This window comes from Molothrus ater, chromosome 1 (genome assembly GCF_012460135.2).
Source record: "Molothrus ater isolate BHLD 08-10-18 breed brown headed cowbird chromosome 1, BPBGC_Mater_1.1, whole genome shotgun sequence".
Taxonomy (NCBI): Eukaryota; Metazoa; Chordata; class Aves; order Passeriformes; family Icteridae; genus Molothrus; species Molothrus ater.
The window spans coordinates 106649151-106666275 of record NC_050478.2 but is presented as its reverse complement, the minus strand read 5'-3'; the positions used below and the strand labels follow the sequence as shown (position 1 = coordinate 106666275).

General features: G+C 39.6%; 1 protein-coding gene across 4 annotated transcripts in view; it reads left to right on the top strand.

Moving 5' to 3' along the window:
* The window catches only part of OSBPL1A (oxysterol binding protein like 1A), a 77327-nt gene that overhangs the window by 40880 nt on the left and 19322 nt on the right, over positions 1-17125 (top strand). For all 4 annotated transcript variants that reach the window (XM_036404641.2, XM_036404640.2, XM_036404653.2 and 1 more), the window contains 2 exons: positions 6727-6889; positions 13693-13849. In XM_036404641.2, coding sequence (XP_036260534.1) covers positions 6727-6889; positions 13693-13849 — 320 coding nt within the window. The remainder of the gene's footprint in view (positions 1-6726; positions 6890-13692; positions 13850-17125) is intronic.

Below are 17125 nucleotides of genomic sequence, written 5' to 3'. Positions count from 1 at the left end.
GTTAGGATGCAAGACTTTAACATATGTTTACATAGCAGACATTTGTCACAAGTCCCTTGTGCTTGATGGTGCTGGGGAGTAGTGAGTCAGCAAGAGGTTCTTTGTAGAAGGGCTTGTGTATAAACAGATCAGAACTCTGAAAGGTTTGTGTAAAATATTTACATGCTTTAGGAATCTGGGGATGTCTTCATGAAATTGATTGCATCTGTTTGGGAACACTCTGTTGTTGCTTTAATGTGTGCTGTCACACTTGCAGTTTTTTGATGTGCCCTAGGAGTATTCATAAGTCACTCATTCCTTTATCTAGTGCCTCAAATACCTGAGGCATACTTGCAAAGCAGCATTCTGAAACTAGAACTGTTCCTGCTTTTTGGGGTGGAAGATTAAGAGAAAAGCATGATTATACATATTCATATCATATACTGATGTGTGCTTAGTTAGAGTTAAGTCCCATGAGAAGAGGTAAAAATCAATCCTTTTCTAAAATTTGTTTTCTTTCTGGGAAGCATCTGGGAAGTATTGAAGTTCAATTATGGTTAAAACTATGAGAACTTTTGGAGTGAGTTCTCCTTGAGAACAACTGGTTTCAGTTTTCACTTCAGTAGCAGCTTAAGCAGCAATTTGGTACTATTCCAGGTAGCAGAAAGTCTTAACAGCACTTTTCTTAGAAGTCTGTCCTGTAGAACTAGTGCTGCAGTAGCATGCTTTGAAGTTAGCTAGCAAAGTATATAGAACTGTTCCATTTCTAAACAGATACACCTCAAGGAAAAGAATCAGTCTTCATATTTCTACCTTTGTTCAAGACACAGAGGCAGGCCTGGCTCTTTATAAAACTTTTTAGTTCTCATTCTACATTAATAGATTTACTCAGCACTAGTTCAAACTGGACATCACAAAGGACTGGCTAATGCAAGAAGGCACTAGCAATAGGGACTGTATTGTACTAACAGCAAAATTACAATTGTGCTTGTTAGAATAGACAAACTGTGTACATATCAAACTCTGCATCGAGGTTGTGATTTCCACTCTTTGCCTTACATTTTTGGTAGGGGTTTTCGTTTGGTATGAAAATCACAGAAGGGACAGAGTTCTTGCTTTGGACTCCCAGTGATTTCTGTGACGAGTTTTCTGTAGTGCAATGTGTTACAATGCAGTGCTCTGTAAGTTCTGTCTTTCAGTATAGTATGTCCTGTTGGAGAAGCTGACCCTGGAAACTATCAGCTTCAGATGAATAGATGTAGTGTGAAACAAATGGCAGGTTTGAATTGTTTTACTTTATTACAGAAAACATCAGGAGATGTTCACATAAAAATGCTAGTTCTACTATAGCAGTGTTTTTCTAATTCCTTGGTTATGTCTTAATTTCCAGCCATGTGTTAGTCTAGCCCCTACCCTCCAGCTGAAACTTGCACCTCATTTCTGTGCTTTGTGGCAAATATCCTATCAGAAACGACATTTTGGGGGGAAAGGAATTTCTGTGGCAGTTGGACAAGGCCATTCATTTTGAAAAGCAAGCCCTCCCTTCTGAGGCATCAGAGCCGTTGGTGAGGCGGTGTCACGGGCAGCTCTCCCGTGCTCAGCTTACTGCAGAGCAGGGTTGGTACACAGTGTTCTGACATTCCAGCAGAGTCTGTCTTCAGATCCCCTCATGGTTTCTCTGTGAAAGAGGAGGTACTTCCTTTCAGCACAACTCTGAAGTCTGTGTTTTGGGCAGTTGCTCCTAGCACTGAAGTTGAGTGCCTGAAAATAAAATTCAGCTAAATCACACTGCGGTGTTGTGAAATCTGTCTTTTTTCTCAATCCAGGAGAAGTAGGATCTAAAGGTATGCTGTCTTTTAATTTGCTGTTCGAATGTTGAAAGCATGTAGCACTGCATATTATTGAGGTGTCTGTATTTGTTTTGTGCCTTGCTCGCTGTATGTTTGGTTTAGTGCTTATTTGCAGCTGCAGTAGCATGTTGCTGAGATGATCAGTTATTAGCTGAGCATAGAGTGGTGTGATCCTTTCCAACCCCACAGAAGTGCCACTGTTGTTGTGCATTAATTTAAATTAAAGGCATCCAGCACCAAACAAAGCAAGTATTTTGTGTATTGTTCTAAGATGTCTTCAGGATGGACAGAGAGGCCTTGGTTACAGGCTGTGCTGATATAGTTCAAGACTTTACCCTTTAAAAAAGAAAAAAGGGAATAAAAAAGAGTGGTTTGGTGCTTGTTACCGGTCTCCCACCTACCTAAGTAAGACTGAGGGTACAGAATGGAGTGGGACTGGTGTATGTTACACACAGATAAGCTTTTTGATATTTTGGAATAAGCATATGAAGTTTCTGCCAGTAGTACACAATGAAGAAATTAACTTCTAAACTTTGCTCTTGTGCTTAGCAGGATTTCAGATAACATGGAACGGCAATAGGAGTATCTGCAAATAGTTTGTTACTTTCCTTTAACAAAAGAAAGGGCAGTTTGATTGCTAAAATAACTCACTTCTACCATTTAAACTTGCAATGTGGTGTTCACAGCAGCAAATTTTACTGTAGTGTTTACAGGAATGTTATATAGGAAGCTGTTGGAAGCAGATTTCTATTCAATTAAACCAAAAGTGAAACTGGTTACCAGACCGTGGATATCAAACATCTTCAGCTGGAGAAGTATGTTTTTAAAAGTGAATTGTTGCACTGACCTAGATACACTGACAGAGAACCACCAAGACTTCAGTCTGAGGTTATAGCTGTGTCTATAGCTGTAAGGATAGTGATGGAGTGATTGTTTGCTTCTGTGAGACAAGGATAGATAGCTTCCATCAGAAATAGGAAATCTGAAGTTTGACTGTAATACCATTCTCTTTGGAGATGGAAGCAGGACTGATCTAAAGTGTCCTTGTCTAACGGTGTGAGTACAAGCCCAGCTTTATTGATAACTATTTGCTGTTGTTCAGAACAGCTCCTGACAGGGATAAGGTACAAGGCCTGGTCAGCTGGGCATTGGGAACTCAGCTGGCCTCATGCTGGGTTCACTTGAGCACTCAGTGCCACTTTCTGCATAAAGCTCAGAGGAAAGCTGATAATGCTGCTGGTGGCATGGGAATTGTGGGCACCAGTGACAGGAGTCTAATAGGTGGCAGCCATTCCATGGTTGGAAGATAAGGAGGTGAACCCAATAAGATTTGCCATCTGTCTCTCAGCTCAGGCACCACCATGAAAGGTACAGAAACCATGGCTGTATTACAAGCCGTACCTTATTCAGGCTGTCAATGAAATGATTCTTCCAATACTTCCTCTCACTCAGGCTGGATTTCCAGAACTGTGTGTATACAGGTATCTGCATCATTTTGGTGTGATATTTACTGCATTACATGAATATTTCTGTCAGTTCATAAAATGATTTAGTATTCAGCTGATGCAACTTCACAAAATCAGGTGATACTTCACTGAAGAATACTGGTCTCTCTGCATCCAGTTTAATAGACTGAAATGCTTCTCAACTTTGTTTTATGCTCTTCTTCCTGCTTATTACATGAATCCTACACTTTTTGTGTTAAAAACAAATTTTAAAACTAGTCTGTAAGTTCCTTCTGTAATCTTGCAGATTTTTTTGTCTTGGGCCACTGAAGAAAGACACAATGGGAAAGAAACAGCTTCTGCAAAAGGGATAAAACTGAAATGCCATCTCCAAAAGTGGTTGGTGGGGTAGCAAGGTGGAGGGACTAATTCACCTCAGAATCCTGTTCATTGACCATGTCCTGTGAATGAGAAATAGAGCATGGCAAAATTATGCAAAATTGCAATCTGCTGCTTACATTTTGGGAAAACCTATCACTCAGTTGGTCAGTTACATTGTTCAATAAACTTATGCTCTGAAAGCAGCACCAATCTGTCTGCAGTGTTTCATGTTAAACTGGGAAGAGAGTGTGTGTGATTCTGAGAAAACAAAACAGCATCGTCCCTTTACATTCAATTTATGCAAGTAGGTTTTAGGAGGTGAACTTCGTCACTTTGACTTTTATTATTGGCAAAATGGAAGTGTCTCCTAAATCTGCTTGGTGTTTAAAAAAAAAATCTGCTTATTTCAAGCAAGGTTCTTTCTCCTGTGTTGTTGAGTACGTCAGGGTTGTGCTAGCTTTATCTCTCCCAGCATTGCTTCTCTACAGGCACAATCAATAACATAAGGGTAGTAGAACCATTTTTAAAATCTTTTTTCGTTCTCATGTTGATGCTGTGAAACTGTTTTGGTGCTTAAGGATGTGGTGTTGTTGCAGTATTTCCTGACAACAGCCCTCAAGGAATGACTAATGTAGAGGTGCCAGGCTGCAGAGATTGGTAGGGCAATCTCTGGACTCTGTCTGAATGTGTGTGTCCATCCCATAACCTCCATACTGTTAAAAAAAATGCTATATTATAACTTTCCATCTCAAGCCCCTAGATATTGATTAGGGTTGCTTTAAATCCAGTTTATTCAGTTATGAATGAACATCCCAACAATTGCAAGCAATAAAATTAAGTGGGTTTTCTTTATTCCTTAGCTTCTGGCTAGCACCCTATTGCTTATGGAACAGATGAAAAGTTTGGGTTTTTGTTGTACTAGTGAGTTTCTGGCAACAAGGAGGTCTGGGAGCACACAGAAAAGTGAACCTTACTGTAAAGCTGGAAATTGATTTTACAAAAAGAGAATTTATTTGTAGTACGCCTTCTGCAATTCTGAATAGCACTACATTATGATAGGACAGAGGAACCTTAAGGTCAAGAAAATACGTTTTTGGAGCAGGTGTGATCTCAGGCCTGTGTGTGTTGTTGCTTCTTTAGTCACACAACTGTGACTAAAGGATGGTGAAAGGGTCCAGGTTTTTAGATTGTTTCAATTTTCCTTCAATTTGCTGTAAGTTTTAGATAAAGATTTAAATCACTCAAATCCCTTACCAAAGCATTATAGCATAATGGCATCTAATTCAATCCTACAAATACAGTATTATTGCAAATAGCATTTTCATAACTGATTTTACTTTGCTGTTTAATAAGAATGAAAAGTACCATTTTATTTTCAGTCCTCTATCCTCCCTGAATCAGGAGACCAAAATACTGATGCTGTTTCTCTAAGCTGGTGGTTCCATAACTGTTTGACAGCATACCAAATGTATTTAGCAGAAACTGCCTAATAACAGATCTTTTGCAATGGCATGTCTGATTTGTATGAAACATTGTAGTAATTGGCTTCATTGGTACTGTCAGAGTGAACTTTAAATGAAAGTGACAGTAACTAGTCCAGACTTTTTTCATTTTGTTCAGGGTAAAACTATTAGACAGTAAGTGACTTACTGCTTTTTCTGCTTTCAATTAGCAACCCAATTTTATACTCTTTTAATTATCATTTAATTGGATTCCCCCCTTATACTCAGAGCCTGGCAGCCAAAACAGCTGATTTAGTATTTGGCACAACTGAGAGGGTGAAAATTTCTTCTATAAATCTTTCTCTAGAGGATATGTTTCCACCAGCATAGAAGCTCTTTTCTGGAAGTGGTAAATCTCTTTTAATATCTCCTTACTAGCTCCTTTTGTGCTCAGCTCTGAATCCACTGTTTGAGAAGTGGTTATAACTGAGGGGGCTGAAGCCTCCAAAGTAAAGCTTTAATGTAAACTGTAACCAGAGAGGACATATGAACAGTTCTTAAATTAGATTCAAAAAGGTAATGTTGGTATATGTGTAAGTTGTCCCTGTAACTGTTCCAAGAGATTAATTGTCATGTCCTTGCATGTTCTTAGTGGAGGGGGAATTAGTGTTGTAAACTGACCTTTGAGAGTAAACTAGAGGACAAGACAGGTTGGGGATGCTTTTGAAAAGGGACTGGAAGGGAGAAAGGGAAAGACTCAATGGTTTAGGGACTGAAGGAGAGGTAGCACACTGAAGCCTAGTTGGGCTGGGAGAGGTGGCCATTTCTGAGCCTTCAGTCACAGCCCTTTCCCCTCTGCTGGCAGGCACAGAAGGCAGGGAGGCACCAGCAAAAAAAAAAAAAAGAGGAAATAGGAAGGACATGTTGCTTTCCCATTAGTAGTACTGAACTCAAAACATGGATAACATCATCTGCCCTGGAGCCCATTGCATGTTTGGGTTTTAAAAAAGGTCCACTGTCTGGTGGCTGGACTTCTCTTTTTGTTAACTTCTGGCTCCTTGGTAAACTGTTTGGGGAGTTCAGAGGGAGGGCTGCTTATATCAACGTTAAGTCGGTTACCAGAGGAATCTCTTTCTTAACCTCGTTCTGTAATCTTCAGGGTTAAATGTTTTCAGCTCATAGTTCAGTTGTAGTTATTTGTAGCTGGCATTCACATTTGCTCTGTAATTCAATTTAGATGATGCTGCTTGGCCTAAATTGGAGCAGACTAGTAGAAGGAGCTTGGTGCGTGTAGAAACTGATCACTGACTCCGTAGTTAAGGTCATCCAAGTAGAGCTGTAAATATTTCCTCTCAGTTTTAGGGTATAGTTATCTGGCTTGAATTCACTTACAGAATTGTGATTGATACTTACGTCAGATCTTACGTGTCAGATTTTTCAGCTACTAAAAATGCTGACTAACAATCTTATTGTCATCACACAAGTACTGTAATATTCTCATTAATCCATGTGGTTTCAGTTCCAGCTGTTTGCTAGTTATTTATTCATTAGAGTCTATTTTCTGAATAGCTTCCAGCTACACATTCTTCAGAGAGATGAGATTTTATTCATACATGTATCTACTTATAGGTGAGGAATTTGAAACTGGAGCATGAGCAGGAGAAAAACAAGATCTTGTCAGAAGCATTAGAGACACTCGCTACCGAGCACCATGAACTAGAGCAGTCTCTGGTTAAGGGATCTCCGCCTCTCAGCATCCTCAGTGAAGAGCAGTTCTATGATGCTGTTTCAGGTAAGTGGTGATGTCCAGGATGTGAGTGTGTAGACAACATGTGTGTAGTGAATGCCTTGGGAGCAGGTGGGGTGGGGGAAGAAGGTGGAAGCAGTCTAACTGTAAGTGAAATCTCTGCCTTTATAACACGGACCTGATTTTAGGAGTAAGCTTGATGTGTTTTATGAGCAGGGCTGTAAAAATTTGCCAGAGCTCACCTGTAGAATTGTATTGCTTCATCTTAGTGTGACCAAAGGTTAGAAAACCACAGGACAGAAATGAAAGGTCTGATTGCTTGGGAGTCTACACCCCTTTTTTAAATAGCAAAACATAAGCCTCCTATTTTGGGAGGGATAACTGTATCTTATAGCCTTCTGACTTGCTTTGTCCGTGGTGGTGTGTGCTTTTTCATTTGTTATATTGTTAAGACTAAGAGTATAAAAATCCCTAATTTTTAGGGATAATGGTATTAAGAAAGGCTTGTTCTATTTCAGTTTTGTATACCTGAAGTGTTAAACGTGAAAGAAAAGGATGAATCAAAATCCCGCACGCATTTCTTAAATGTCTTTTCTTTCCTTATTTGTTCTTCAGTTTAGTATCTTTCATAATTTCATATGCAGGACATGCCAATAGTAGTTTTGGAAGATTCTGAACTGCCTGAAATGATTGCAACATGCATTTGTATAGAGAAGCTGTACATAGTGCATGCAGCTCAGCAGTAGCTCTAACTGGGTGATCCGGCAGCACATGCCTGTCTACAACTACAAAGGATCTGGAAAAGCTTGAGGGTGAACATAATCTAACTGTAGCAGACAATTGGGTTGTGATGGCAAACTTCACTAGCAAGGATGGGGTTACTTTTTCTGTGAACTGAACTGTCTGATGCTTCTGACAGATGAGAAAAGCAGTGTTCCCAGACTCCTTGTAGGTGTTCTGCAGTGAGAAACTTAAGCCGTGAAAAAACAGGCAAAGGAAGTCTATGCACAGGAACACAGTGAATCAACTTTGTGAAGGAGACTTTGCTGTTTGGCCCAGCAGCAGATTTATCAAGCCTTCAAGTACAAGAGACTGAGGAGCACTAAAACAGGTTCTTCCTCTGGAACCAAAGGAACAATTCTTCTGAAAGACCTCAGGCTTTTTTGATTGTCAACAAAGCAGAGAACAGTTCTTTATCTGATGCAGTTGGAATGTAGTCTCTCCAGCTGGGCTTGCCTTGTGCATATGAGAGAATATTAAGCTTTAAAGAGCTGCGAGTTGACACATCTCATAACTGACCTGATCTCTAAATACTGTTGAGTGAAAGGGTTCAAAGCCACCTCTCCTGTTTTCAGAGGTGGTAGTTTAGTCCTTGCAAGCTACAAACAAATTGTGTTAAGTGGATTTGTAAAATTGTGAAACTTGCTGAGTGCATATGTATACAAACATACCTAAAGAAACCCAAACATGATTTCTTTCTCCTTTGGGAGAAGTTACGTGACATAATTCATTTTAATTGCATTTTAAATAATTTTCTGAGACAGACTTACTTTCTTGGCTGTCTGTCAATTTAATCAGTCTGGTGTTAGAGTCTCTTCTCTAGGTTGTTCACATTTAGTGCTTTGCAGAGATTAAGGTCCTTTCTGTTTCTGAAGGGGGCGGGGATGGGGAGGCGGCTAGAAAAAGGGAAATGTGATGTATTTTCCTGACTGCTGAATACATGTTACCACTTTCACTTTAGGCATGAATGGAATTAGTTTTTTGTTGGTATGGTTTGAGGAGAGGTTTTTTGTGTTTTTGGAAATCTCAATTGCTGCATCTGTCTACAAAGCTTTTGCTTAACCTGATTTGCAAACTGATAGTGTCAAATTATATTGATTTTGGACCAATAGCCATATTTATGAATTACCTTTCTAAGTAGTGTAGGAGATTGAGCAAACACCAATGTATTTTAACAGGGTGATATAACAAGTTATAATGTCTGTCAGTGGGAAAATGCCACTACTTAGAGTATTTTTTCTGTCAGGATGCCATCTTTTTTCTGCTTGCAGTTCTATGAATTTTTAAATCCCTGCTGTAGGAGTAAGTTTAGAAGTGAGAGTGTTGCATAAGTAGGCTTGCACTTTGAGCTGAGGAATTGTTAGTTTTGACTTGACAGGTTGAAAGAAGATGCCACTGCTGCTTTATTTCTTTCTTTCTTTAATTTTTTAAAAATAATTTTTTGTTTATTCTCAACATAAGTATCACTAATGGGGCAATTCAGAGCAATTTTCAAGCAGGTTTTTGAGGAAGAGGTGTATCAAAAAGGCTATAGTCAATGCAGCAACTACTTGTCCCCATTTGCCATGCTCTGGTTCACATTGTAGAAAATTCCAATTGCTCTTGAATGAAGCTGAATCAGAAGATACAGTCCAGCTCCTATTGGAGCTCAATCCATGGCAGCAGAGTAAGAGCAGATCTGAAGAGAACAGCACTAGAAACGTATCTGGTTTGATTGTCAAGTCCTCAGCACCATCTGTTCCTCTTGCAAATCTGCTCCAGCCTGAGCCATGCTACCTGCTAGTGTTGGCATAGACTGAATTGTTCACTGTTAAAGTCTGTGGTGTGTGGTTCTGTTTGTAGAAATTGTGGCCAGAGTTACAGAAATATCCTCTTCCTTTTCCAAAACTGGAGTGAGGAAAATGTTTGCAGTGTGGTAAGATTGCTTACTGGAGTTGAAGTTTATCTTCTGAAGTCTCCTTTCTTTGTATCTTTAAGTGATATGCTGTTGTCAGTACTTTTTGACTATTGCAGTAATTCCTAAATCCCTCCAAAGAGAGAGAAATTAAAGGAAGAACCTAGAGAAAATGCCAGTTATTTGTTTTACCAAAGCACAGTATCCAGTGTTAAGAAGAGCAAAGTTAAGGGTGTTATTAATCTGAACTCTGACAGCCATAGGTCAGTTAACAGCGCTTCCCAGTGCGCTGATCCACTCATCATGGGCGTGGTGGAAATGTGTAATTAAACTCGATACCACACAGAGTGCTGCCGCTCTCACTTTCAGGATTGAATGCTTAACATGTGTCAAACTCTTCTATGTTTAAAGCAGGGTGGGGTGGAACAGGAGGGCTCTGGGAAGGGAAGGAGCACTGAACAAGTAGCAAAATTCAAGAAGACCAATGCCGTCTCCTAGAGAGGTGGAGAAGTGATTAGCGATTAGCTTTGATTAATACAGACCAGGAGCATATGAAAATGGAATAGGAATGCTGAGATCATCCACAAGGCTGAAAAATGGCTAAGCACATCAAGAATTAAAGGGTAAAGGTACTTGATTTTTGCCTTTCAGATAAGATACCCTTCTCATTTGCAAATTGTGTACCCAGTTTGGGAAGAATGTAGATCTTCCTTTGTTTTTATCTTTTAAACAGGTTTTATCTGAGAAGTGGGGTTTTTTTGCAAACAGGATTTTTGTGTGTGTTGAGAGGGTTACTGATGGCTTTGCATAGATGCAATCTTGCAATAAAAGTAGTTATTTAGCTAAGGAATATTTAGGTAAACTGAAGCTAATCTGTCATAGTGTAGCTTCTGCTGGTATCTAGCACTACTGGGTGCTGTATTTATAAATAACTGTCCTAAATGGTACAATGAGTAGCAGACTACATCCCTTGTTGTTTCCTAGTTTGTCTACAGTAATCAGATCACTTAAAAGTAAAAATGATACAAAAAGCAAACAAACCTCTTGCCCTTCCTTCCATGTTTAGAGTAGTTTGTCAAGTGGCTTTTTTTGAATGTGTACCAAAAATACTTCACAGCCTCTGTGAGAACACTGCTGCCTGTCACTTCTTGCCTTGAATAGAATTAAAAGAATGAACTCGGGCATCTCAGAGGGATAGAAAACACCTGGTCAGAACTGAAACCCAACAGTGCCAATGGTTAAACACAATATTTCTCAGGTTTATTTATTAATCAAAAACATTGGCCAGACTTTCCTATCTGCATCTGAAAACTTACCAGTTGTAGCAATAGGAAATGAAGTCCCTTGAGTTAAATTTCTGTCATTGCTTCTGCTGTTTCCCTGTGCTCTCCCACTTTCGCAAAATGTAGCTGGTGTTTGGACTGTTACTCTTTCAGGTTTTCTGAGCTGGAGAGCTTCCTAGTCAGCCTGGTCTTGTCTCAGAGATCACTTTAAAATTTTGGCTTCTGTACAGGGACTCTTATTCCTTCTCCCCCCTCCTCAGCCCACAACCCCTTAAGTTCAATTAAAAAAAAAAACCTTCATTTTCTCCTAGTCATCTGTTTGACAGCTGCTCTGTAGAAACTTGTGAATATAAATCTTTTTTTGCAGTGACGGGGGAGTATGCAAATCTTAATTCAGAAAAGAGTTCGCTGCAAGTGCACAGGGAAAAGCTCAGTTTGAGTTGCCTGTTGATCTGTGCTCACAGTACAGTACTAGGCTTGTTCACTCTGACACCCTAACAATCTCTCAAGGCTTGCTAAATTTGTTGGGTTAAAGGAGGTGGCTGAGGTTAAGGGATTGGAGACTGAGATCTTTGATGGCAGGAGCTGTTGTAGATGTACTTTCTCTGTTTCTCAGGAAAATGGGTGAGGTTTCTCTAGGGAGCAGTTTCTTATAACAGCTGTGTTTCATTCTTCTACTGTTTCTTCTTGTATAGCATGGTATTCTTGCATTAGGTAAGGCTCATGCCCTGGGGAAGGCTGTCTGGTCAGTGTCTACAGCTCTGGAGAGGTTTGCAGGTGCAGAGCCTCAGTCCAGCAGAATCCTCTCTTGGCACTATAAGGCCAGCATGAGAACTGAATGTGTATGGTATTTAAAAAGCTTTGTTATACTGAGAATCACATCCAAGAGTGACAGACAGTTCTGGTGAAGCTTATCTGCTCTTGCCTTTCTGCTCTGGAGTCCTGGGTCTGTTGCAGAGACTCAGATTGAAGGAATTTGCACACTGTGACTCTAGTCTGAAAGCAAGACAGTCCTGGATGGTACAAGAGAAGAAAGGACCCTACAGGAGCCAGACTTTCCTTTATGTTACTGAGTTGGCTTCATGCTTTTCTTGGCATGATAACTGTTGAGCAGCTCTTTCAAAAGAGAGGTGGAGTACATACTTCAAGGAGCTTTATAGCTTGTTGTGTGGTCAGAAAGCTGAGGCCCCAGTTGGGTCACACTCCTAGAGTCTCTTCCTCTGCAGTATTTGGATGTACAGGAAAACTCCGTCTTCCTGGTTACCTGGGTTTAGGATCCCTGGACAAATCTGTATTTTATGTAACAAACTTGTCTCAAGTAAAAATGCTTTTCCTTACCCTACTTGTTAAATATAGTACCCACCAAACTAATGCTTTGATATGTTATGTCATAACTTGGCACAGAACTAGACTGACAAATTTGGGGAAAATTGTGAGAAGATTCTCTGGAGTGCCAGTCCACTTCTTTAACATATCCTGAGCACCAGCTGGCAGTTCTTTTCATTCCCTAGCAACTCGCTTAATTTCAGAACTGTCTTGATGAAGATAGGCATGGATGTTTTAAGTGAAAAATCTCATTTATGCTTCTAGATCTCTCTCTCTAGAAGAGATGGAGACGTTGTGACACAGCCCATCCATTTATCAGGATTCTGTCTTGTTCCTGACCCTTATGTGATCTGGATGTGGTAGAAAGTCCTCCCTATCTATATGTATGTATGTATATACACACACTCTTCAGCAAAGCAATATACAATTTACATGTTCTGGAGAAGCTACTGGCATAGCTTTTTAAAGACAAAACAAGAAAGCACCTGGCAGTAGACAGCTGTGAGCGAGATATTCTTTTGGACTCTGTGCTACTTCAGCAGATTTTGATTACTGGTTTTGAATTAGAACGAGTGTGTGAGAGAATGGCTAATTTTGCAATTATTTCTCTGGGGTTTTGCAGCCAAGAGCAACAGCATATGCTGGAAGCAGTAGATAGCAGGAATAGCATCTACTGTAGATTGGGTGTACATTTTTCAGGAACAGTGAGGCTTGCATTAAGCTGTTTGCCATTCAGTGCGGTACCTGATTTCTGCTAAAGAATTTTTCAAATGAGATAGAAGTTGATGTCTTGAGTTTTTCCCTCACTTCCTGGAACTTGCAATTGGATAAGCCTTAGGTAATCTTGTCAGGTTTGAAAGAAAACCTATTCCAAAAATACAGCCTTTGCCAGGAAATTTGTACCTTCTGATTTGGGGCAAGACTGTTCTCCAGAGCTGGACAAACACTACCTGACCAAAACACTGGTTGGAAAAGAAGGTTTTGTTGTTGATGTTTGGTTTAGTTTGAGATGTGATATAAATTGTACTATTAACCTGCCTTTCACAGAACGAAGTTTATCTTGTTGATTGGTGAGCTTATCACTTAGACTTTGCTGGGACCTACGTAGTTGGTGTTATCTATATGATATATCCTTCTGTTCTTTGATACTTGTTCAGTGAGTTGGGAAGTGAAGGTTGGTGAACAGCACTGACAGTCTTAAGAACTTACACCTAACTGAAGAAGGAGTCACTACTCAAGGTACCTGTTTGTTCAGTACTGGCATCTGTATGGCACTGGCACTTGTCCTAGGCAAGGTCTAGTAGCTTCAGTTTAATAAATATGCCAGATTTTGGCTCAGTTTGGTAGAGGATTTTTAATGTACTGTGGTCTTGCTTATTGTGCAATTTCTTTATGTCTAGATGCTGGGCTGCAGCAGTCTCTGGCAGTACTAGTTACTTACCAAATGGATGCTGTCATCAGGACACAGTAGGCTACTTAGGTTTCAGTTTTGTACAAGGCGGGGAGATCTGACTGAAGCCTAGCACAGGCGGTAGATTCATTAACATGCACCTGTTCTTTTGCAGATTCAGAATCTGAAAAATCATTAAGTGGGTTTGAAACAGCAGCAGCCTACTCCTTAGAGGACAGCATGGATTCAAAAGATACAATAACTTCAAGCATGTCCGAAGAAAAGGTGTGTGGCAGTGGGGAGTCGCTGTCAAATGGAATCAAAAAACACAGGTAGGATGTTGTCCATTCTTGAAGTTCTATAATGTTCATTAATGGTGAGAGACCACAGGATTCTCTGAAAAACTAATTTTAAAACTTTGTTAGGGATGACTGACAAGTAATTGGTTGTGCTATGATTTTATAAAGACTGTTTTTCCAAGGTGTGTTCCTTTGCATCTTAATGATCCAATCTAAATAAGTAAAAAGAAAATATAATGTGCTGTTTAAAAATGGACACACTTGTTTTTTATTAGATCTTATTGAAATCTATGTGGATTTTAATTCCTTCATTTATCTTTAATGACCTGTACCTTCTATTGCCTCTTTAATTTCGAGTTATTTGATCCTTCTGTTGGTATCAGGAATGAATGAAAAATATTGCTAGCCTGGCATCAGAAACTCAAATGTGAACAAAGGGAGTCTTATTCTAAAAGTCTCATCCATGTTTTATGTGCTTATTTTGCGTTGTCAAATGATCCATTTTTGTTTGTTTCCTTGCCGATAAAGGAGGACAATAGGTCTGGAGTTAATGAGATGTAACAGACACCACTATTCTCCAGTTTCAGTGAAAGGGCAATATAACATTTGTGCTACAAATAAAGCCAGACTTCAGCATGTTTCAAAGAGACTATTCTGGAAGTGTTTTGGATGTACAGGATGATGATGAGGACACCACATTTCTGTAAAACCAGGAAAATAATATTTAATTTTACAGAAGGCAGCTAGATAGGCTTTAGTTACTTGGTGTCTTGGTAGTTAAGACTTCACTTCAACTTGCTATTGAAGTGAGTTGGTAGCATCAGACCTAATATTTCAAGGGTTGACCTGTGCATGTCTCATACTAGACAAAGACTGAAGTAAATGAGAGCTTGGGTGGAGTAATGAGTGTTTTGGAGAGATAACATAAACCAGCTGACTAAGCATGCTGTTTTGCTCTTGTGCTGTTTGCAATGTGGTATTTATGGCCCTGGCTAAGTGCCTTCCCTAATCAGAGCAGGAAGTTTGGGAGTGGGGGAGGAAGCAGTAGGTGAAGGTGGACATCTGAATTGCCTTCACTGCCTTGGAAACTGTGAGGAGAGAGGATGCAGTACATAATGAACATGAAAATGATGGTGCATGTTGTATTGTATTGAATTGAGGAATTCAAACAGGAATTACTTTTCCATTTACTTTAAAAAATTACTTTGCAACTTCTTGTGATGCTGCACAGTGCTGTCAGAACTGCAGGGAACAGGTGACTGGAGGAGCATTTCAGAGCTCCTGATTTTATGAAGAGTAATGAAAAGTAATAAACAAATACATGTGCCTCAGTTGTTTCTCTGAGCTGCCTGTCTTCTAGTAGTAAAGAGAGCCTAGGATGTTGGAGTAAAATGGGTGCATAAATTTGCTAATAATTTACTGCTAAAGAAAAGTGGAAACTTCTTTGAATCTATTTTGCATTTAGATAAGAACGTATGGCCTTATTTTATGTGACTAAATGGCTATAGACTATATGGCTGTATTTTATGGGATTAAATGACTATAACAACATTATAGATTAAGCTGTAATGTTAGGCTTTTTTACCTGGCACTTTGGTGTCACACTGGGAGTTGTCCCCAAATATATTGATGCAAACTCTTTCTCCCCAGAAGCTCAGACAATTTAAACTTCACCTCCAAGAGAACCTTCTCAGGGGCTGTGAGATGTGTGGTATTTTTAGCCTCTTTTCTGAGGCTGTTGGTAGTAGCCACGTTTGGCCTGGTACAGCATCTGTTTCATGTGACCTCAGAGCTGTGTTACCTGCCTGGAGCTGCTGGCTCCAATTTGTGCCTGTTTTGTCAGGAGGCTGGTTCTAACTGTGTGCATGTGGTCAAATAGGCACTGCCTGCTTTGCCACCTGGGGCCATTTCAGAGCAAAAGCTGTAACCTCTTGATGCTAGGAAAAGTGAGGGATTCAGAATGTTTTAACATCACTTAAATCCATCCTTACACCCTTGAATTTGCTCATAACTTTTACTTTTTTTAACTTCTATTTGTGTTAACCACATGGAAACAAGTCCCTTAGAAAATAGACCATATTAATTTTTTTTGCTTAAAATCTTGATACCCTCAGATGAGTAGAGGATCTGTGCCTTTAGGTTGCACATGAGATTACCTGACACTGTTCAGCCCACAGTTTAAATAAGATTTTCTGTCTTCATCTAGACAACCTGAGCTTTAAAGTGCACCTAAATATTATTTGAGTAGTTGAGAGTTTTCCACAGAGAAGTGGAGGTTGGTTTTTGCTTGGCAGGGGTAGCATACATGCTTTAGGTTTGGAAATGTAGGAATAAATCTGTTGGTTCCAAGGAATTAAAAGTGTTGGGAAGTACATCTACAAATAGGTGAAGCCAGTACCACATATAATCTGCATGTTTATTCTAGGGAGTTATTTTTGTTGTTGTTGTTTTGGGATTTTTTTTGTTTTGGTGGGGGTTTTTTATTTGTTTGTTGGTTTGGTTTGAATTTTTTATGTAGTGTGCGTCCTGCTGATTTTTCACAGAGTTGAGAGTAGACCTAATTTTTGTTACACTTCTTGGGAGAGGATTTGAGAGACAGAGTAGTACAGTAAATAATCAGGAAGCAAATAACTTCTTTTTAAGAGGGGAATTTTTTCATCTGAGCCAAACTTAAAAAAAAAAAAAGGCAAAAAACCCTCCACCCCTCAGAAAAGTCCAAGCAAACCCCCAAAAACTCCAGTGCATAAAAATGTTCTGTATAAAGTGCCAACATTTTATATCCACTTGTCACTGCTGTTTTCCTCTTGTTGCTGAATTTTGTTGTCAGCTTTCCCTTTGGTCCCTGCACTGGGGGCCTTGCAGAATGCAAACATGTTGGTGTTCAGTTTCATGGGAGCCAGGAGACTGTTTGTTCAGGTTGGCATGAAAAGCAAGCTAAACGTGCCTTTTTCACTCCATATGTTTCCTTCCCCACAAGATGATTCCTGTAGCAGTTGATGTGTAATAGCTAATGCTTTGGGCAAGTGTTTTTTGCTTAAGTAAAGGATCCTAAATAAATCTCATCTGTCTGCTGCACAGAAATTCCAGCAGATGTTTTTGTCACTTAAAGCTAAAATTAACTTCCCGAGTTGTTTTTGAAACTGACATCTGGAGAGGAATTTTTGTATTCAAAAATAATTTGTTTAATCACAGGGAGTATGTCAAGGTTAGTAGGCCTCAAGTCTTGGCTGCCTGTCATTTGTCCACATGTCCTTACTTGTCCCTGGGATCTTTCTTGGTGGCTTAAAACTGCTTTGTTCTTTCAGTGTG